General features: G+C 36.4%; 1 protein-coding gene across 1 annotated transcript; it reads left to right on the forward strand.

Annotated features, from left to right (window-relative positions):
* The first annotated feature begins 664 nt into the window (after positions 1–664).
* LOC130629746 (uncharacterized) lies at positions 665–2,780 on the forward strand. Its single transcript, XM_057443085.1, has 2 exons — positions 665–1,907; positions 2,046–2,780. The coding sequence occupies exons 1-2, from the start codon at positions 665–667 to the stop codon at positions 2,333–2,335; spliced, it is 1,533 nt and encodes a 510-aa protein (XP_057299068.1). The 3' UTR covers positions 2,336–2,780.
* The last annotated feature ends 20,458 nt before the right edge of the window (positions 2,781–23,238 follow it).

Below are 23,238 nucleotides of genomic sequence, written 5' to 3' on the forward strand. Positions count from 1 at the left end.
ACAAAGAAGTTAATGAAAAACTAAAAGATAAAATAACCACAGGGGAATACTCACTTGGAGATCTGATTGTGCCACAGTCATTCACCAAAGCAATTTTAAAAGAAGACAAGATAATACATGAAACTGTTGAGGTCAGTGGACGGAAAATGCCTTTAACAGAAATAAGAAAGAACATGTTGGAAAAGCATTTGCCATTTATGCGACTAAGATCTGATAAGGATTATGAAAACATGACACAAGAAGAATTGATTCTTAACTTAAAAAGAATTAACGAGGAACTTTCCCAAAGAATACAGAAACATTCAACAGGTAGGTTCTATATTTTACCCAATGTGCTATCGATATTTTGCGTTTTGACTTTATACTTTGTTTTTTGATTTGATATATAAAAAAGATTATGTTATTTGTGCTCTGGTTACATAGAACAGAACGTCCTTTCAATCAACTAATCAACTGCCATGAAATGATGGTGAAATTAAAATTGACGTCGCCCTAATTTTTAGATTTCTATGGCTGAAGTATTTACATTAATGAAGAGAACAGCAATAGTTCTATTATTTATAAAAAATATAAAATGCGTTTCTTTGCTAGCAGGTTTGCACAGCAACAATTTATTTAAAAGTGACACAATTTTTTTAGACTGGACATCCCTAACTTTAAGAACATGTCCTTTCCCGTGGAAACAACAAACAAAGAAGTTAATGAAAAACTAAAAGATAAAATAACCACAGGGGAATACTCACTTGGAGATCTGATTGTGCCACAGTCATTCACCAAAGCAATTTTAAAAGAAGACAAGATAATACATGAAACTGTTGAGGTCAGTGGACGGAAAATGCCTTTAACAGAAATAAGAAAGAACATGTTGGAAAAGCATTTGCCATTTATGCGACTAAGATCTGATAAGGATTATGAAAACATGACACAAGAAGAATTGATTCTTAACTTAAAAAGAATTAACGAGTTCAGTGAACAAATGCCTTCAGAAGAGTATGTACATACCTTAAAGTGTTTTGAAAGGAGGCGTCATTTGATGTTTTGGCATGATGGGTCATCTATAGCTAGCCACAGCCATGTCCTCATGCTTGTTGCATGTATGTACGACCCTGCTTTATTTCTCACAGATGACGAGTATATGGAAAATACTAAAACAAAAATAAATGTGCAAGCTGTGATTGAAAAGCCGGAGTTTTACATTTTGGCCAGATGTCCTGCAACTGACCAGCAGCTTTTATATTCAAATGAACGCTGCAAAGATATCATAGAAATGAGGAAAAGTGTTGGACATGGTATAAATGATGTAATGAGATTTTTCAAGGGTGACAGTCCCGCAGCGGCATTTGAAGCTGGGCAGCAAAAAGGTGGCAATTTTTTTTGCTCTGTACACGCTGTTTGTGTTAGCAGTCTTGTACATACTTTTAAACAACAACATCTGTCCTTGCAAGATCGGGTCGGTCATGCTTTATCTTCTGTCGAATCATGTAATAAACTTAAAAGTGGAGCAGTAAAGTTACACAATGGATTGAAGAAGCATGAGCTGATAAATGAACTTCATCAACGAAAAATAAAGTTCTCCTGTGATCTCCCTACAAAGGAGTTAAACAACTTGCTTCAAGAGGAAATGCATGGAATTCAAAGGTTGCCAACCCTCATGTTTGGGAAGTCCCATAGATTTTTGAGTGAGCTCAACCTTGAGGGATACGAGATATTAAATAATGAACCTTTGCATGATGTGTCAAACTACATTAAAAATATCTACTGTGAGCTTCCACATCATGTAGGTGCAAAGAAGAAGACTTTATTAGAAATAATTGAGGCTTCGTTTAATAACAAGGAAGCAAAAAATGCCTCTGATTACAGAAGAAGCCTGCTGATCGTAACAAATTGGGCATTAAAAAATTTAGAAGGTAAATATTTACTATATTTCTAAATTAGGGCTACAGTATTATTATCTGAAGATTTAGTTGCACCCGAATATGGGACCAAAATAAACATAACAAATATAACTTACACCAATGTATAAACTAGTCTTTTCTTGTTATTAGGCCACTTTGCATTGAAACTGCTGATCTCACTTTCAAAGATCCAGGAAATATTGTACTTGCCAGCAAATAGAAGAAGTATGCCAAGTATTCTGCATTTGATAATTGCAACACACTACCACGCCATGTTGATAAAACTCCATATCCGTGGTAAATTAACATCACTGACACAGAGTTTGGTGTGTATTACCATTCTATTATCAGACATTCTGGCACACAGCTACGTCTTGTTTCTGGTCGTACAGCCAACACTGAAAAAGAAGAGGCTAGTTTTAATCCCATCAAGACCGTAATTAAACTTACATCAAATAACCATCCAGAAAACATCATATGTAATGCCCTGATCAGAATGCAAGCCGCAATAAAATTAGGTGCAGGCCAAAATGCAGTGAGCAAAGATAAATCATTTGAGGAACTTTCCCAAAGAATACAGAGACATTCAACAGGTAGGTTCTATATTTTACCCAATGTGCTATCGATATTTTGCGTTTTGACTTTATACTTTGTTTTTTGATTTGATATATAAAAAAGATTATGTTATTTGTGCTCTGGTTACATAGAACAGAACGTCCTTTCAATCAACTAATCAACTGCCATGAAATGATGGTGAAATTAAAATTGACGTCGCCCTAATTTTTAGATTTCTATGGCTGAAGTATTTACATTAATGAAGAGAACAGCAATAGTTCTATTATTTATAAAAAATATAAAATGCGTTTCTTTGCTTAATATTATTGTGTAGTATTTTTATAACAGGGACCGTGATACCATTCTTTTGGATAGAGAAATATCCAAATGATTATGAATGCTTTTTAAAAAGAATAGCTGACTTTCTATTGGATTCACATAAATGGTGGGAAGAAACCAGTGATGGAATTATATTTAAAAGTGTTGATTCTCTACCTGGTGACAGTTCCTTGATTCTTCATCATTATCGATCGTCAACACTAAAAGAGGAAGAACAATACCTTCAACGGTATTCACATTTAGCTCTTTCTTGCAGTACCTAGCAATGTTGATGCAAGCAATACATTTTAAAACTTCAAGTGTCTTAATTTTACTATTTGGTGCTAAATTATATTATCAACAATTTTTATAATACTTTGACATTGTTTAACCTTTCAGAGAAATTTACAAAGTTTATTAACTGTCATTTTCCTTTGTATATATACCTATTTTGATTATTACAAATCTGATGTCAAAATATTTCGCTTACAATACTTTCTTTATTTGCGTACAAAAACTAGATGTAAGGTACATATATGAAAACTTTTTGAAAATAATGAATAAGAAATTACAATGAACGAAGAATCATGGTAATTTCTGCACACCCTTACCATTGTGCATATAATGGCTGAGAATGTATATATATTTTATATGTGTAACTGTTATACCTTTAGATTGTGGGAAAAATGCTTAGTTAATAAGCATTGTGTACCTGCGTTGAAAGTAACTGGAAAAGATGACAAAAAGATGGTACTGAAAAGTTTAAAAAGATTTGAAAATTACGTAGAAAGTCCAATCACAACTCCAAAAGCTAACAAACACAATACTACCACTACTAGCACTGAAAACAACTTAACACCACATCTTTATTTCCGCCACAAGTTGCTTCAACACCACATGCTGTTTCTGCAACCAATTTAAATACTCCCCTGCATCAATTATCACCAATTTATAAGAATGCTACCAATATCTCATCACCTGAAACACAAAAGAAACAAGGAAACATTACAGGTTTTAAATTCCAACCACCTCTATGTCCCACCTCATCATCCACTTCTGAGCTGTCAAGAACTTCTCTCATGATGAAAGCTGTTATTGGGGACATTCCACTAATATACCAGTACAATAAAACCAGAAAGGAAATGAAGGCTAATCCATGTCAATTAGCAAAAGAAAATTACCTGCAAATTATAGCAGAAGTTGAGGTGAAGTTAAAATTGGCAGAGGAAAATATAAAAAAGAAATTAAAGAACTTGGAGTTGAGCTGCATTGGCACAAACAGCACAGGATTGTCAATGATCCCAAAAAGTGAGAATGAGTTGGCAAAATACAAAAATATTTTAACATTATTAAAATATTGTGCTGCCTTAAAAAGGGAACTTGATTTATAAAACAAATCATAACAGAGTCAATTTTTGCCCAGTAGAAATTTTTTTTTAAGAATTGTTGCGTTGTTGCAAATTATATTATATTAAATTATATTATATATATGAGCATATAATCTTTAATTTACAGTGGAGAGACGTTTTGAACAAAATGTAGCGCAGTTACATACAGGAAAAATTTGAATAATTGACAGGCAGTAAAAAGTCACACCTTTCTATTCTTGCGGTCGGATTCGCGTCATAATACTTGTTGGACCAATCATACGCCAGTATTCACATTAAGCAGCCATTATGAAATGGTGTACAAATACCCTAATCGTAATGTTTTTGTGGCAAAACCTTTATAAATACAATACTGGATTTTTCCAGGAATTCTTTTTTTTTTAGTCAAAACTTTAATACTAGTCGGTGGCCGTAGTGGTTCGCCCGTCCTTTTTATACAGCATTGCACGCGTGTCGCTACTTTCGGTACCATTTTGCGTGACAGACAGACGTATACGGGTATTATAATATAGATGTTTTAGATACTGCTTAATTTTTGCCATTTCGTGACATTTTAACACCGTTTTGCTTGTAAATTCTGTTTACTTAAGATTTCTATTGTGAAGGTTTGACTGTGAAAAGCCCACTTTCTACCCCATCGGAGAGCAACGAAGGAGAACGTTCCGACCGCAAGAATATATTTAACTTTTGTCTGCAAACAAAAAAATAAAATATATATTATTATAGTTATAATTTGTTTACCTGGCCACTTGAAAGAAAAAAGTGGCGTAAAGGTTGAAATAATTTTTTTAGCATTATTAGATATAGCTAGAGACTCAAAATAACATTTTGAATAGGCTGGTCAACAGCTTACACAAAATGGCCCATTTTACATTTCTTATATAATAGCTAGCTAGCTACTATCCATTGAATTTTTACCTTAAATCCACATCTTCCTGGATAATTCATTCTAGGGGATAATCAAGACATTAAAATACCAGACTTAGAATGCTCTCTTAGAACAAAAATGTTCACAATGAGGAAAAGCCAATATTAGCAAATAAAAATCATTTTGCTAGCTAGGTAGCTATATACTCAATAAAACTGTAATATTCCAAAAGTTTATTTATCAATAATATTAATAAAGAACTGACTTACCATTTATTTGTTTGTATAACTCTTTTCCCCTCTTTAAATCTTTAAATGTGAACCAACAATCAACAATGATGACTGTCAGGGCAAAGCTTTATATCAAATTCAAAAATGCCACGAGGCCGCGCAACATGACTATTTTAGTTGAAAAACGCGGACCAGATAGCGCGTAACAACATTACTCGCCATAGTGTAAAATTGTAGGAGGCGAGTTAAAAATACCGCGGCATTCAGAATGCGCCTTAACGTCGCCGAGTGACACCGTTACAAAATCAATAAAATATATTTTTTGAAACTGTCGCTATTTCTTCAGCGCGCGATAACGGCTAGGATTGGTCCCCCAGGAAAAAATGACTTATTAATCTAAATTTTTAAATGAAGCGCTACCACAGCGCGCAGTGTAATCGCTGAGTTCCGGCAATCATGTCAAATTAAGAAGAATGTTTTTCTTGGAATCCAATTTTTTTCATTTATCACATTTATCAGGTCACAGTTCAAAGTTAGTTCAATTAAGTCCCACAGTCAATTGTTTCACTGTTAAAAGCAATGCAACCTAGTAATATCAGATAAATATCGCTAAATACATGTTGGTACGAATATGTGACCCAACAGTTGTAACTCAAACGGACAGACACCGCTACAAAGTCAATAAAATGTAGTTTTTAAAACTATCGCTATTTCTTCAGCGCGCGATAACGAATAGGATTGGTCCCACAGTAAAAAATGACTTATTAATCTAAATTTTTAAATGAAGCGCTAACACAGCGCGAAGTGTAATCGCTGAGTTCCGGCAATCCCGTCAAATTAAGAAGAATGTTATTTCTTAGAAACCAATTGACTCATTTATCACATTGATCAGGTCACAGTCCAAAGTTAGTTCAATTAATCCCACAGTCAATCGTTTCATTGTTAAAAGCGATGCAACCTAGTAATATCTGAAAAATATCGCTAAATACATGTTACATGTTGGTACGAATAGCTGACCCAACCGTTGTAACTCAAACGCACTGACACCGTTAGAAAGTCAATGAAATGTAGTTTTTGAAACTGTCGCTATTTCTTCAGCGCGCGATAACGGCTAGGATTGGTCTCACAGTAAAGAATGACTTATTTATCTAAATTTTTAAATGAAGCGCTACCACAGCGCCCAGTGTAATCGCTGAGTTCCGGCAAACCCGTCAAATTAAGAAGAATGTTATTTCTTGTAATTCAATTGTCTCATTTATCATATTTATCAGGTCGCAGTCCAAAGTTTGTTCAATTACGTCCCACAGTCAATCGTTTTATTGTTAAAAGCGATGAAACCTAGTAATATCGGAAAAATATCGCTAAATACATGTTGGTACGAATAGGTGACCCAACCGTTGTAACTCAAGCGGACTGACACCGTTAGAAAGCCAATGAAATGTAGTTTTTGAAACTGTCGCTATTTCTTCAGCGCGCGATAACGGCTAGGATTGGTCCCCCAGGAAAAAATGACTTATTAATCTAAATTTTTAAATGAAGCGCTAACACAGCGCGAAGTGTAATCGCTGAGTTCCGGCAATCACGTCAAATTAAGAAGAATGTTATTTCTTGGAGTCCAATTTTCTCATTTATCACATTTATCAGGTCAGAGTCCAAAGTTAGTTCAACTAAGTCCCACAGGCAGTCGTTTCATTGTTAAAAGCGATGCAACCTAGTAATATCAAAACAAATATCGCTAAATACATGTTGGTACGGATACGTGACCCAACCGTTGTAACTCAAACGGACTGACACCGTTAGAAAGTCAATGAAATGTAGTTTAAGAAACTGTCGATATTCCTTCAGCGCGCGATAACGGCTAGGATTGGTCTCACAGTAAAGAATGACTTATTTATCTAAATTTTTAAATGAAGCGCTACCACAGCGCCCAGTGTAATCGCTGAGTTCCGGCAAACCCGTCAAATTAAAAAGAATGTTATTTCTTAGAGCCCAATTGTCTCATTTATCACATTTATCAGGTCACAGTTCAAAGTTTGTTCAATTAAGTCCCACAGTCAATCGTTTCATTGTAAAAAGCGATGCAACCTAGTAATATCGGAAAAATATCGCTAAATACATGTTGGTACGAATAGGTGACCCAACCGTTGTAACTCAAGCGGACTGACACCGCTAGAAAGTCAATGAAATGTAGTTTATGAAACTGTTGATATTTCTTCAGCGCGCGATAACGGCTAGGATTGGTCCTACAGTAAAGAATGACTTATTTATCTAAATTTTTAAATGAAACGCTACCACAGCGCCCAGTGTAATCGCTGAGTTCCGGCAATCCCGTCAAATTAAGAAGAATGTTATTTCTTAGAAACCAATTGACTCATTTATCACATTTATCAGGTCACAGTCCAAAGTTAGTTCAATTAATCCCACAGTCAATCGTTTCATTGTTAAAAGCGATGCAACCTAGTAATATCTGAAAAATATCGCTAAATACATGTTACATGTTGCTACGAATAGCTGACCCAACCGTTGTAACTCAAACGGACTGACACCGTTAGAAAGTCAATGAAATGTAGTTTTTGAAACTGTCGCTATTTCTTCAGCGCGCGATAACGGCTAGGATTGGTCCCCCAGGAAAAAATGACTTATTAATCTCAATTTTTAAATGAAGCGCTACCACAGCGCGCAGTGTAATCGCTGAGTTCCTGCAATCATGTCAAATTAAGAAGAATGTTATTTCTTGGAGTCCAATTTTTTTCATTTATCACATTTATCAGGTCACAGTCCAAAGTTAGTTCAATTAAGTCCCACAGTCAATCGTTTCACTGTTAAAAGCGATGCAACCTAGTAATATCAGATAAATATTGCTAAATACATGTTGGTACGAATATGTGACCCAACCGTTGTTACTCAAACGGACTGACACCGCTACAAAGTCAATGAAATGTAGTTTTTAAAACTATCGCTATTTCTTCAGCGCGCGATAAAAGCTAGGTTTGGTCCCACAGTAAAGAATGACTTATTTATCGAATTTTTTAAATGAAGCGCTACCACGGCGTCCAGTGTAATCGCTGAGCTCCGGCAATCCCGTCAAATTAAGAAGAATGTTATTTCTTGCAGTCCAATTGTCTCATTTATCACATTTATCAGGTCACAGTCCAAAGTTAGTTCAATTAAGTCCCACAGTCAATCGTTTCATTGTTAAAAGCGATGCAACCTAGTAATATCAAAAAAAATATCGCTAAATACATGTTGCTACGTATATGTGACCCAACCGTTGTAACTCAAACGGGCTGACACCGTTAGAAAGTCAATGAAATGTAGTTTTTGAAACTGTCGCTATTACTTCAGCGTGCGATAACGGCTAGGATTGGTCCCACAGTAAAAAATGACTTATTAATCTAAATTTTTGAATGAAGTGTTACTACAGCGCCCAGTGTAATCGCTGAGTTCCGGCAATCATGTCAAATTGAGAAGAATGTTATTTCTTGGAGTCCAATTTTTTTCATTTATCACATTTATCAGGTCACAGTTCAAAGTTAGTTCAATTAAGTCCCACAGTCAATCGTTTTACTGTTAAAAGCGATGCAACCTAGTAATATCAGATAAATATCGCTAAATACGTGTTGGTACGAATATGTGACCCAACAGTTGTAACTCAAACAGAGAGACACCGCTACAAAGTCAATGAAATGTAGCTTTTAAAACTATCGCTATTTCTTCAGCGCGCGATAACGGATAGGATTAATCCCACAGTAAAGAATGACTTTTTTATCTAAATTTTTAAATGAAGCGCTACCACAGCGCCCAGTATAATCACTGAGTTCCGGCAATCACGTCAAATTAAGAAGAATGTTATTTCTTGGAGTCCAATTGTCTCATTTAACATATTTATCAGGTCGCAGTCTAAAGTTTGTTCAATTAAGTCCTACAGTCAATCGTTTCATTTTTAAAAGCGATGCAACCTAGTAATATCGGAAGAATATCGCTAAATACATTTTGGTACGAATAGGTGACCCAACCGTTGTAACTCAAACGGACTGACACCGTTAGAAAGTCAATGAAATGTAGTTTTTGAAACTGTCGCTATTTCTTCAGCGCGCGATAACGGCTAGGATCGGTCCCACAGTAAAGAATGACTTATTTGTCTAAATTTTTAAATGAAGCGCTACCACAGCGCCCAGTATAATCGCTGAGTTCCGTCAATCACGTCAAATAAAGAAGAATGTTATTTCTTGGAGTCCAATTTTTTTCATTTATCACATTTATCAGGTCACAGTTCAAAGTTAGTTCAATTAAGTCCCACAGTCAATCGTTTTACTGTTAAAAGCGATGCAACCTAGTAATATCAGATAAATATCGCTAAATACGTGTTGGTACGAATATGTGACCCAACAGTTGTAACTCAAACGGAGAGACACCGCTACAAAGTCAATGAAATGTAGTTTTTAAAACTATCGCTATTTTGCAGCGCGCGATAACGGATAGGATTGGTCCCACAGTAAAAAATGACTTTTTTATCTAAATTTTTAAATGAAGCGCTACCACAGCGCCCAGTATAATCACTGAGTTCCGGCAATCACGTCAAATTAAGAAGAATGTTATTTCTTGGAGTCCAATTGTCTCATTTATCATATTTATCACGTCGCAGTCCAAAGTTTGTTCAATTAAGTCCCACAGTCAATCGTTTCATTGTTAAAAGCGATGCAACCTAGTATTATCAAAAAAAATATCGCTGAATACATGTTGGTACGAATATGTAAGGCAACCGTTGTAACTCAAACGGACTGACATCGCTACAAAGTCAATGAAATGTAGTTTTCGAAACTATCGCTATTTCTTCAGCGCGCGATAACGGCTAGGATCGGTCCCACAGTAAAGAATGACTTATTTGTCTAAATTTTTAAATGAAGCGCTACCACAGCGCCCAGTATAATCGCTGAGTTCCGTCAATCACGTCAAATAAAGAAGAATGTTATTTCTTGGAGTCCAATTTTTTTCATTTATCACATTTATCAGGTCACAGTTCAAAGTTAGTTCAATTAAGTCCCACAGTCAATCGTTTTACTGTTAAAAGCGATGCAACCTAGTAATATCAGATAAATATCGCTAAATACGTGTTGGTACGAATATGTGACCCAACAGTTGTAACTCAAACGGAGAGACACCGCTACAAAGTCAATGAAATGTAGTTTTTAAAACTATCGCTATTTTGCAGCGCGCGATAACGGATAGGATTGGTCCCACAGTAAAAAATGACTTTTTTATCTAAATTTTTAAATGAAGCGCTACCACAGCGCCCAGTATAATCACTGAGTTCCGGCAATCACGTCAAATTAAGAAGAATGTTATATCTTGGAGTCCAATTGTCTCATTTATCATATTTATCAGGTCGCAGTCCAAAGTTTGTTCAATTAAGTCCTACAGTCAATCGTTTCATTGTTAAAAGCGATGCAACCTGGTAATATCGGAAGAATATCGCTAAATACATGTTGGAACGAATAGGTGACCCAACCGTTGTAACTCAAACGGAATGACACCGTTAGAAAGTCAATGAAATGTACTTTTTTGAAACTGTCGCTATTTCTTCAGCGCGCGATAACGGCTAGGATTGGTCCCCCAGGAAAAAATGACTTATTAATCTAAATTTTTAAATGAAGCGCTACCACAGCGCGAAGTGTAATCGCTGAGTTCCGGCAATCACGTCAAATTAAGAAGAATGTTATTTCTTGGAGTCCAATTTTCTCATTTATCACATTTATCAGGTCAGAGTCCAAAGTTAGTTCAACTAAGTCCCACAGGCAGTCGTTTCATTGTTAAAAGCGATGCAACCTAGTAATATCAAAACAAATATCGCTAAATACATGTTGGTACGGATACGTGACCCAACCGTTGTAACTCAAACGGACTGACACCGTTAGAAAGTCAATGAAATGTAGTTTAAGAAACTGTCGATATTCCTTCAGCGCGCGATAACGGCTAGGATTGGTCTCACAGTAAAGAATGACTTATTTATCTAAATTTTTAAATGAAGCGCTACCACAGCGCCCAGTGTAATCGCTGAGTTCCGTCAAACCCGTCAAATTAAAAAGAATGTTATTTCTTAGAGCCCAATTGTCTCATTTATCACATTTATCAGGTCACAGTTCAAAGTTTGTTCAATTAAGTCCCACAGTCAATCGTTTCATTGTAAAAAGCGATGCAACCTAGTAATATCGGAAAAATATCGCTAAATACATGTTGGTACGAATAGGTGACCCAACCGTTGTAACTCAAGCGGACTGACACCGCTAGAAAGTCAATGAAATGTAGTTTATGAAACTGTTGATATTTCTTCAGCGCGCGATAACGGCTAGGATTGGTCCTACAGTAAAGAATGACTTATTTATCTAAATTTTTAAATGAAACGCTACCACAGCGCCCAGTGTAATCGCTGAGTTCCGGCAATCCCGTCAAATTAAGAAGAATGTTATTTCTTAGAAACCAATTGACTCATTTATCACATTTATCAGGTCACAGTCCAAAGTTAGTTCAATTAATCCCACAGTCAATCGTTTCATTGTTAAAAGCGATGCAACCTAGTAATATCTGAAAAATATCGCTAAATACATGTTACATGTTGCTACGAATAGCTGACCCAACCGTTGTAACTCAAACGGACTGACACCGTTAGAAAGTCAATGAAATGTAGTTTTTGAAACTGTCGCTATTTCTTCAGCGCGCGATAACGGCTAGGATTGGTCCCCCAGGAAAAAATGACTTATTAATCTCAATTTTTAAATGAAGCGCTACCACAGCGCGCAGTGTAATCGCTGAGTTCCTGCAATCATGTCAAATTAAGAAGAATGTTATTTCTTGGAGTCCAATTTTTTTCATTTATCACATTTATCAGGTCACAGTCCAAAGTTAGTTCAATTAAGTCCCACAGTCAATCGTTTCACTGTTAAAAGCGATGCAACCTAGTAATATCAGATAAATATCGCTAAATACATGTTGGTACGAATATGTGACCCAACCGTTGTAACTCAAACGGACTGACACCGCTACAAAGTCAATGAAATGTAGTTTTTAAAACTATCGCTATTTCTTCAGCGCGCGATAACAGCTAGGTTTGGTCCCACAGTAAAGAATGACTTATTTATCGAATTTTTTAAATGAAGCGCTACCACAGCGCCCAGTATAATCACTGAGTTCCGGCAATCACGTCAAATTAAGAAGAATGTTATTTCTTGGAGTCCAATTGTCTCATTTAACATATTTATCAGGTCGCAGTCTAAAGTTTGTTCAATTAAGTCCTACAGTCAATCGTTTCATTTTTAAAAGCGATGCAACCTAGTAATATCGGAAGAATATCGCTAAATACATTTTGGTACGAATAGGTGACCCAACCGTTGTAACTCAAACGGACTGACACCGTTAGAAAGTCAATGAAATGTAGTTTTTGAAACTGTCGCTATTTCTTCAGCGCGCGATAACGGCTAGGATTGGTCCCCCAGGAAAAAATGACTTATTAATCTAAATTTTTTAATGAAGCGCTACCACAGCGCGCAGTGTAATCGCTGAGTTCCGGCAATCATGTCAAATAAAGAAGAATGTTATTTCTTGGAATCCAATTTTTCATTTATCACATTTATCAGGTCACAGTTCAAAGTTAGTTCAAATAAATCCCACAGTCAATTGTTTCACTGTTAAAAGCGATGCAACCTAGTAATATCAGATAAATATCGCTAAATACATGTTGGTACGAATATGTGACCCAATAGTTGTAACTCAAACGGACAGACACCGCTACAAAGTCAATGAAATGTAGTTTTTAAAACTATCGCTATTTCTTCAGCGCGCGATAACGGATAGGATTGGTCCCACAGTAAAGAATGACTTTTTTATCTAAATTTTTAAATGAAGCGCTACCACAGCGCCCAGTATAATCACTGAGTTCTGGCAATCACGTCAAATTAAGAAGAATGTTATTTCTTGGAGTCCAGTTGTCTCATTTATCATATTTATCACGTCGCAGTCCAAAGTTTGTTCAATTAAGTCCCACAGTCAATCGTTTCATTGTTAAAAGCGATGCAACCTAGTATTATTAAAAAAAATATCGCTGAATACATGTTGGTACGAATATGTAAGGCAACCGTTGTAACTCAAACGGACTAACATCGCTACAAAGTCAATGAAATGTAGTTTTCGAAACTATCGCTATATCTTCAGCGCGCGATAACGGCTAGGATCAGTCCCACAGTAAAGAATGACTTATTTGTCTAAATTTTTAAATGAAGCGCTACCACAGCGCCCAGTATAATCGCTGAGTTCCGTCAATCACGTCAAATAAAGAAGAATGTTATTTCTTGGAGTCCAATTTTTTTCATTTATCACATTTATCAGGTCACAGTTCAAAGTTAGTTCAATTAAGTCCCACAGTCAATCGTTTTACTGTTAAAAGCGATGCAACCTAGTAATATCAGATAAATATCGCTAAATACGTGTTGGTACGAATATGTGACCCAACAGTTGTAACTCAAACGGAGAGACACCGCTACAAAGTCAATGAAATGTAGTTTTTAAAACTATCGCTATTTTGCAGCGCGCGATAACGGATAGGATTGGTCCCACAGTAAAAAATGACTTTTTTATCTAAATTTTTAAATGAAGCGCTACCACAGCGCCCAGTATAATCACTGAGTTCCGGCAATCACGTCAAATTAAGAAGAATGTTATTTCTTGGAGTCCAATTGTCTCATTTATCATATTTATCAGGTCGCAGTCCAAAGTTTGTTCAATTAAGTCCTACAGTCAATCGTTTCATTGTTAAAAGCGATGCAACCTGGTAATATCGGAAGAATATCGCTAAATACATGTTGGAACGAATAGGTGACCCAACCGTTGTAACTCAAACGGAATGACACCGTTAGAAAGTCAATGAAATGTACTTTTTTGAAACTGTCGCTATTTCTTCAACGCGCGATAACGGCTAGGATTGGTCCCCCAGGAAAAAATGACTTATTAATCTAAATTTTTTAATGAAGCGCTACCACAGCGCGCAGTGTAATCGCTGAGTTCCGGCAATCATGTCAAATAAAGAAGAATGTTATTTCTTGGAATCCAATTTTTTTCATTTATCACATTTATCAGGTCACAGTTCAAAGTTAGTTCAATTAAATCCTACAGTCAATTGTTTCACTGTTAAAAGCGATGCAACCTAGTAATATCAGATAAATATCGCTAAATACATGTTGGTACGAATATGTGACCCAACAGTTGTAACTCAAACGGACAGACACTGCTACAAAGTCAATGAAATGTAGTTTTTAAAACTATCGCTATTTCTTCAGCGCGCGATAACGGATAGGATTGGTCCCACAGTAAAGAAAGACTTTTTTATCTAAATTTTTAAATGAAGCGCTACCACAGCGCCCAGTATAATCACTGAGTTCCGGCAATCACGTCAAATTAAGAAGAATGTTATTTCTTGGAGTCCAATTGTCTCATTTATCATCTTTATCAGGTCGCAGTCCAAAGTTTGTTCAATTAAGTCCCACAGTCAATCGTTTCATTGTTAAAAGCGATGCAACCTAGTAATATCAAAAAAAATATCGCTGAATACATGTTGGTACGAATATGTAAGGCAACCGTTGTAACTCAAACGGACTGACACCGTTAGAAAGTCAATGAAATGTAGTTTATGAAACTGTTGATATTTCTTCAGCGCGCGATAACGGCTAGGATTGGTCCTACAGTAAAGAATGACTTATTTATCTAAATTTTTAAATGAAACGCTACCACAGCGCCCAGTGTAATCGCTGAGTTCCGGCAATCCCGTCAAATTAAGAAGAATGTTATTTCTTAGAAACCAATTGACTCATTTATCACATTTATCAGGTCACAGTCCAAAGTTAGTTCAATTAATCCCACAGTCAATCGTTTCATTGTTAAAAGCGATGCAACCTAGTAATATCTGAAAAATATCGCTAAATACATGTTACATGTTGCTACGATTAGCTGACCCAACCGTTGTAACTCAAACGGACTGACACCGTTAGAAAGTCAATGAAATGTAGTTTTTGAAACTGTCGCTATTTCTTCAACGCGCAATAACGGCTAGGATTGGTCACCCAGGAAAAAATGACTAATCAATCTAAATTTTTAAATGAAGCGCTACCACAGCGCGCAGTGTAATCGCTGAGTTCCGGCAATCATGTCAAATTAAGAAGAATGTTATTTCTTGGAATCCAATTTTTTTCATTTATCACATTTACCAGGTCACAGTTCAAAGTTAGTTCAATTAAGTCCCACAGTCAATCGTTTCACTGTTAAAAGCGATGCAACCTAGTAATATCAGAAAAATATCGCTAAATACATGTTGGTACGAATAGGTGATCCAACCGTTGTAACTCAAACAGACTGACACCGTTAGAAAGTCAGTGAAATGTTGTTTTTCAGATTGTCGCTATTTTTCAGCGCGCGATAACGGCTAGGATTGCTCCCACAGTAAAGAATGACTTATTTATCTAAATTTTTAAATGAAGCGCTACCACTGCGTCCAGTGTAATTGCTGAGTTCCGGCAATCCCGTCAAATTAAGAAGAATGTTATTTCTTGGAGTCCAATTGTCTCATTTATCACATTTATCAGGTCACAGTCCATATGTTAGTTCATTTAAGTCCCACAGTCATTCGTTTCATTGTTAAAAGCGATGCAACCTAGAAATATAAAAAAATATCGCTAAATACATGTTGGTACGAATATGTGACCCAACCGTTGTAACTCAAACAGACTGACACCGTTAGAAAGTCAATGAAATGTAGTTTTTGAAACTGTCGCTATTTCTTCAGCGCGCGATAACGGCTAGGATTGGTCCCACAGTAAAAAATTATTTATTAATCTAAATTTTTATATGAAGTGCTACCACAGCGCCCAGTGTAATCGCTGGGTTCCGGCAATCATGTCAAATTGAGAAGAATGTTATTTCTTGGAGTCCAATTTTCTCATTTATTACACTTATTAGGTCACAGCCCAAAGTTAGTTCAATTAAGTCCCACAGTCAATATTTTCATTGTTAAAAGCGATGCAACCTAGTTATATCAAAAAAAATATCGCTAAATACATGTTGTTACGAATATGTGACCCAACCGTTGTAACTCAAACGGACTGACACCGTTAGAAAGTCAATGAAATGTAGTTTTTGAAACTGTCGCCATTTCTTCAGCGCGCGATAAAGGCTAGGATTGGTCCCACAGTAAAAAATGACTTATTAATCTAAATTTTTGAATGATGTGTTACCACAGCGCCCAGTGTAATCGCTGAGTTCCGGCAATCATGTCAAATTGAGAGGAATATTATTTCTTGGAGTCCAATTTTTTTCATTTATCACATTTATCAGGTCACAGTTCAAAGTTAGTTCAATTAAGTCCCACAGTCAATCGTTTTACTATTAAAAGCGATGCAACCTAGTAATATCAGATAAATATCGCTAAATACGTGTTGGTACGAATATGTGACCCAACAGTTGTAACTCAAACGGACAGACACCGCTACAAAGTCAATGAAATGTAGTTTTTAAAACTATCGCTATTTCTTCAGCGCGCGATAACGGATAGGGTTGGTCCCACACTAAAGAATGACTTTTTTATCTAAATTTTTAAATGAAGCGCTACCACAGCGCCCAGTATAATCACTGAGTTCCGGCAATCACGTCAAATTAAGAAGAATTTTATTTCTTGGAGTCCAATTTTTTTCATTTATCACATTTATCAGGTCACAGTTCAAAGTTAGTTCAATTAAGTCCCACAGTCAATCGTTTCATTGTTAAAAGCGATGCAACCTAGTAATATCGGAAGAATATCGCTAAATACATGTTGGTACGAATAGGTGACCCAACCGTTGTAACTCAAACGGACTGACATCGTTAGAAAGTCAATGAAATGTATTTTTTGAAACTGTCGCTATTTCTTCAGCGCGCGATAACGGCTAGTATTGGTCCCCCAGGAAAAAATGACTTATTAATCTAAATTTTTAAATGAAGCGCTACCACAGCGCGCAGTGTAATCGCTGAGTTCCTGCAATCATGTCAAATTAAGAAGAATGTTATTTCTTGGAGTCCAATTTTTTTCATTTATCACATTTATCAGGTCACAGTCCAAAGTTAGTTCAATTAAGTCCCACAGTCAATCGTTTCACTGTTAAAAGCGATGCAACCTAGTAATATCAGATAAATATCGCTAAATACATGTTGGTACGAATATGTGACCCAACCGTTGTAACTCAAACGGACTGACACCGCTACAAAGTTAATGAAATGTAGTTTTTAAAACTATCGCTATTTCTTCAGCGCGCGATAACAGCTAGGATTGGTCCCACAGTAAAGAATGACTTATTTATCGAATTTTTTAAAGAAGCGCTACCACGGCGTCCAGTGTAATCGCTGAGTTCCGGCAATCCCGTCAAATTAAGAAGAATGTTATTTCTTGCAGTCCAATTGTCTCATTTATCACATTTATCAGGTCACAGTCCAAAGTTAGTTCAATTAAGTCCCACAGTCAATCGTTTCATTGTTAAAAGCGATGCAACCTAGTAATATCAAAAAAAATATCGCTAAATACATGTTGCTACGTATATGTGACCCAACCGTTGTAACTCAAACGGACTGACACCGTTAGAAAGTCAATGAAATGTAGTTTTTGAAACTGTCGCCATTACTTCAGCGTGCGATAACGGCTAGGATTTGTCCCACAGTAAAAAATGACTTAGTAATCTAAATTTTTGAATGAAGTGTTACCACAGCGCCCAGTGTAATCGCTGAGTTCCGGCAATCATGTCAAATTGAGAAGAATGTTATTTCTTGGAGTCCAATTTTTTTCATTTATCACATTTATCAGGTCACAGTTCAAAGTTAGTTCAATTAAGTCCCACAGTCAATCGTTTTACTGTTAAAAGCGATGCAACCTAGTAATATCAGATAAATATCGCTAAATACGTGTTGGTACGAATATGTGACCCAACAGTTGTAACTCAAACAGAGAGACACCGCTACAAAGTCAATGAAATGTAGCTTTTAAAACTATCGCTATTTCTTCAGCGCGCGATAACGGATAGGATTGGTCCCACAGTAAAGAATGACTTTTTTATCTAAATTTTTAAATGAAGCGCTACCACAGCGCCCAGTATAATCACTGAGTTCCGGCAATCACGTCAAATTAAGAAGAATGTTATTTCTTGGAGTCCAATTGACTCATTTATTATATTTATCAGGTCGCAGTCTAAAGTTTGTTCAATTAAGTCCTACAGTCAATCGTTTCATTTTTAAAAGCGATGCAACCTAGTAATATCGGAAGAATATCGCTAAATACATGTTGGTACGAATAGGTGACCCAACCGTTGTAACTCAAACGGACTGACACCGTTAGAAAGTCAATGAAATGTAGTTTTTGAAACTGTCGCTATTTCTTCAGCGCGCGATAACGGATAGGATTGGTCCCACAGTAAAGAATGACTTTTTTATCTAAATTTTTAAATGAAGCGCTACCACAGCGCCCAGTATAATCACTGAGTTCTGGCAATCACGTCAAATTAAGAAGAATGTTATTTCTTGGAGTCCAATTGTCTCATTTATCATATTTATCACGTCGCAGTCCAAAGTTTGTTCAATTAAGTCCCACAGTCAATTGTTTCATTGTTAAAAGCGATGCAACCTAGTATTATCAAAAAAAATATCGCTGAATACATGTTGGTACGAATATGTAAGGCAACCGTTGTAACTCAAACGGACTGACATCGCTACAAAGTCAATGAAATGTAGTTTTCGAAACTATCGCTATTTCTTCAGCGCGCGATAACGGCTAGGATCGGTCCCACAGTAAAGAATGACTTATTTGTCTAAATTTTTAAATGAAGCGCTACCACAGCGCCCAGTATAATCGCTGAGTTCCGTCAATCACGTCAAATAAAGAAGAATGTTATTTCTTGGAGTCCCATTTTTTTCATTTATCACATTTATCAGGTCGCAGTCCAAAGTTTGTTCAATTAAGTCCCACAGTCAATCGTTTCATTGTTAAAAGCGATGCAACCTAGTAATATCAAAAAAAATATCGCTGAATACATGTTGGTACGAATATGTAAGGCAACCGTTGTAACTCAAACGGACTGACACCGCTACAAAGTCAATGAAATGTAGTTTTTGAAACTATCGCTATTTCTTCAGCGCGCGATAACGGCTAGGATCGGTCCCACAGTAAAGAATGACTTATTTATCGAATTTTTTAAAGAAGCGCTACCACGGCGTCCAGTGTAATCGCTGAGTTCCGGCAATCCCGTCAAATTAAGAAGAATGTTATTTCTTGCAGTCCAATTGTCTCATTTATCACATTTATCAGGTCACAGTCCAAAGTTAGTTCAATTAAGTCCCACAGTCAATCGTTTCATTGTTAAAAGCGATGCAACCTAGTAATATCAAAAAAAATATCGCTAAATACATGTTGCTACGTATATGTGACCCAACCGTTGTAACTCAAACGGACTGACACCGTTAGAAAGTCAATGAAATGTAGTTTTTGAAACTGTCGCCATTACTTCAGCGTGCGATAACGGCTAGGATTTGTCCCACAGTAAAAAATGACTTATTAATCTAAATTTTTGAATGAAGTGTTACCACAGCGCCCAGTGTAATCGCTGAGTTCCGGCAATCATGTCAAATTGAGAAGAATGTTATTTCTTGGAGTCCAATTTTTTTCATTTATCACATTTATCAGGTCACAGTTCAAAGTTAGTTCAATTAAGTCCCACAGTCAATCGTTTTACTGTTAAAAGCGATGCAACCTAGTAATATCAGATAAATATCGCTAAATACGTGTTGGTACGAATATGTGACCCAACAGTTGTAACTCAAACAGAGAGACACCGCTACAAAGTCAATGAAATGTAGCTTTTAAAACTATCGCTATTTCTTCAGCGCGCGATAACGGATAGGATTGGTCCCACAGTAAAGAATGACTTTTTTATCTAAATTTTTAAATGAAGCGCTACCACAGCGCCCAGTATAATCACTGAGTTCCTGCAATCACGTCAAATTAAGAAGAATGTTATTTCTTGGAGTCCAATTGACTCATTTATTATATTTATCAGGTCGCAGTCTAAAGTTTGTTCAATTAAGTCCTACAGTCAATCGTTTCATTTTTAAAAGCGATGCAACCTAGTAATATCGGAAGAATATCGCTAAATACATGTTGGTACGAATAGGTGACCCAACCGTTGTAACTCAAACGGACTGACACCGTTAGAAAGTCAATGAAATGTAGTTTTTGAAACTGTCGCTATTTCTTCAGCGCGCGATAACGGATAGGATTGGTCCCACAGTAAAGAATGACTTTTTTATCTAAATTTTTAAATGAAGCGCTACCACAGCGCCCAGTATAATCACTGAGTTCTGGCAATCACGTCAAATTAAGAAGAATGTTATTTCTTGGAGTCCAATTGTCTCATTTATCATATTTATCACGTCGCAGTCCAAAGTTTGTTCAATTAAGTCCCACAGTCAATCGTTTCATTGTTAAAAGCGATGCAACCTAGTATTATCAAAAAAAATATCGCTGAATACATGTTGGTACGAATATGTAAGGCAACCGTTGTAACTCAAACGGACTGACACCGCTACAAAGTCAATGAAATGTAGTTTTTGAAACTATCGCTATTTCTTCAGCGCGCGATAACGGCTAGGATCGGTCCCACAGTAAAGAATGACTTATTTATCGAATTTTTTAAAGAAGCGCTACCACGGCGTCCAGTGTAATCGCTGAGTTCCGGCAATCCCGTCAAATTAAGAAGAATGTTATTTCTTGCAGTCCAATTGTCTCATTTATCACATTTATCAGGTCACAGTCCAAAGTTAGTTCAATTAAGTCCCACAGTCAATCGTTTCATTGTTAAAAGCGATGCAACCTAGTAATATCAAAAAAAATATCGCTAAATACATGTTGCTACGTATATGTGACCCAACCGTTGTAACTCAAACGGACTGACACCGTTAGAAAGTCAATGAAATGTAGTTTTTGAAACTGTCGCCATTACTTCAGCGTGCGATAACGGCTAGGATTTGTCCCACAGTAAAAAATGACTTATTAATCTAAATTTTTGAATGAAGTGTTACCACAGCGCCCAGTGTAATCGCTGAGTTCCGGCAATCATGTCAAATTGAGAAGAATGTTATTTCTTGGAGTCCAATTTTTTTCATTTATCACATTTATCAGGTCACAGTTCAAAGTTAGTTCAATTAAGTCCCACAGTCAATCGTTTTACTGTTAAAAGCGATGCAACCTAGTAATATCAGATAAATATCGCTAAATACGTGTTGGTACGAATATGTGACCCAACAGTTGTAACTCAAACAGAGAGACACCGCTACAAAGTCAATGAAATGTAGCTTTTAAAACTATCGCTATTTCTTCAGCGCGCGATAACGGATAGGATTGGTCCCACAGTAAAGAATGACTTTTTTATCTAAATTTTTAAATGAAGCGCTACCACAGCGCCCAGTATAATCACTGAGTTCCTGCAATCACGTCAAATTAAGAAGAATGTTATTTCTTGGAGTCCAATTGACTCATTTATTATATTTATCAGGTCGCAGTCTAAAGTTTGTTCAATTAAGTCCTACAGTCAATCGTTTCATTTTTAAAAGCGATGCAACCTAGTAATATCGGAAGAATATCGCTAAATACATGTTGGTACGAATAGGTGACCCAACCGTTGTAACTCAAACGGACTGACACCGTTAGAAAGTCAATGAAATGTAGTTTTTGAAACTGTCGCTATTTCTTCAGCGCGCGATAACGGATAGGATTGGTCCCACAGTAAAGAATGACTTTTTTATCTAAATTTTTAAATGAAGCGCTACCACAGCGCCCAGTATAATCACTGAGTTCTGGCAATCACGTCAAATTAAGAAGAATGTTATTTCTTGGAGTCCAATTGTCTCATTTATCATATTTATCACGTCGCAGTCCAAAGTTTGTTCAATTAAGTCCCACAGTCAATCGTTTCATTGTTAAAAGCGATGCAACCTAGTATTATCAAAAAAAATATCGCTGAATACATGTTGGTACGAATATGTAAGGCAACCGTTGTAACTCAAACGGACTGACATCGCTACAAAGTCAATGAAATGTAGTTTTCGAAACTATCGCTATTTCTTCAGCGCGCGATAACGGCTAGGATCGGTCCCACAGTAAAGAATGACTTATTTGTCTAAATTTTTAAATGAAGCGCTACCACAGCGCCCAGTATAATCGCTGAGTTCCGTCAATCACGTCAAATAAAGAAGAATGTTATTTCTTGGAGTCCCATTTTTTTCATTTATCACATTTATCAGGTCGCAGTCCAAAGTTTGTTCAATTAAGTCCCACAGTCAATCGTTTCATTGTTAAAAGCGATGCAACCTAGTAATATCAAAAAAAATATCGCTGAATACATGTTGGTACGAATATGTAAGGCAACCGTTGTAACTCAAACGGACTGACACCGCTACAAAGTCAATGAAATGTAGTTTTTGAAACTATCGCTATTTCTTCAGCGCGCGATAACGGCTAGGATCGGTCCCACAGTAAAGAATGACTTATTTCTCTAAATTTTTAAATGAAGCGCTACCACAGCGCCCAGTATAATCGCTGAGTTCCGGCAATCACGTCAAATAAAGAAGAATGTTATTTCTTGGAGTCCAATTGTCTCATTTATCACATTTATCAGATCAGAGTCCAAAGTTAGTTCAATTAAGTCCAACAGGCATTCGTTTCATTGTTAAAAGCGATGCAACCTAGTAATATCGGAAAAATATCGCTAAATACATGTTGGTACGAATAGGTGACCCAACCGTTGTAACTCAAACGGACTGACACCGTTAGAAAGTCAATGAAATGTAGTTTTTGAAACTGTCGCTATTTCTTCAGGGCGCGATAACGGCTAGGATTGGTCCCCCAGGAAAAAATGACTTATTAATCCAAATTT

Source organism: Hydractinia symbiolongicarpus, chromosome 2 (genome assembly GCF_029227915.1).
Source record: "Hydractinia symbiolongicarpus strain clone_291-10 chromosome 2, HSymV2.1, whole genome shotgun sequence".
NCBI lineage: Eukaryota > Metazoa > Cnidaria > Hydrozoa > Anthoathecata > Hydractiniidae > Hydractinia > Hydractinia symbiolongicarpus.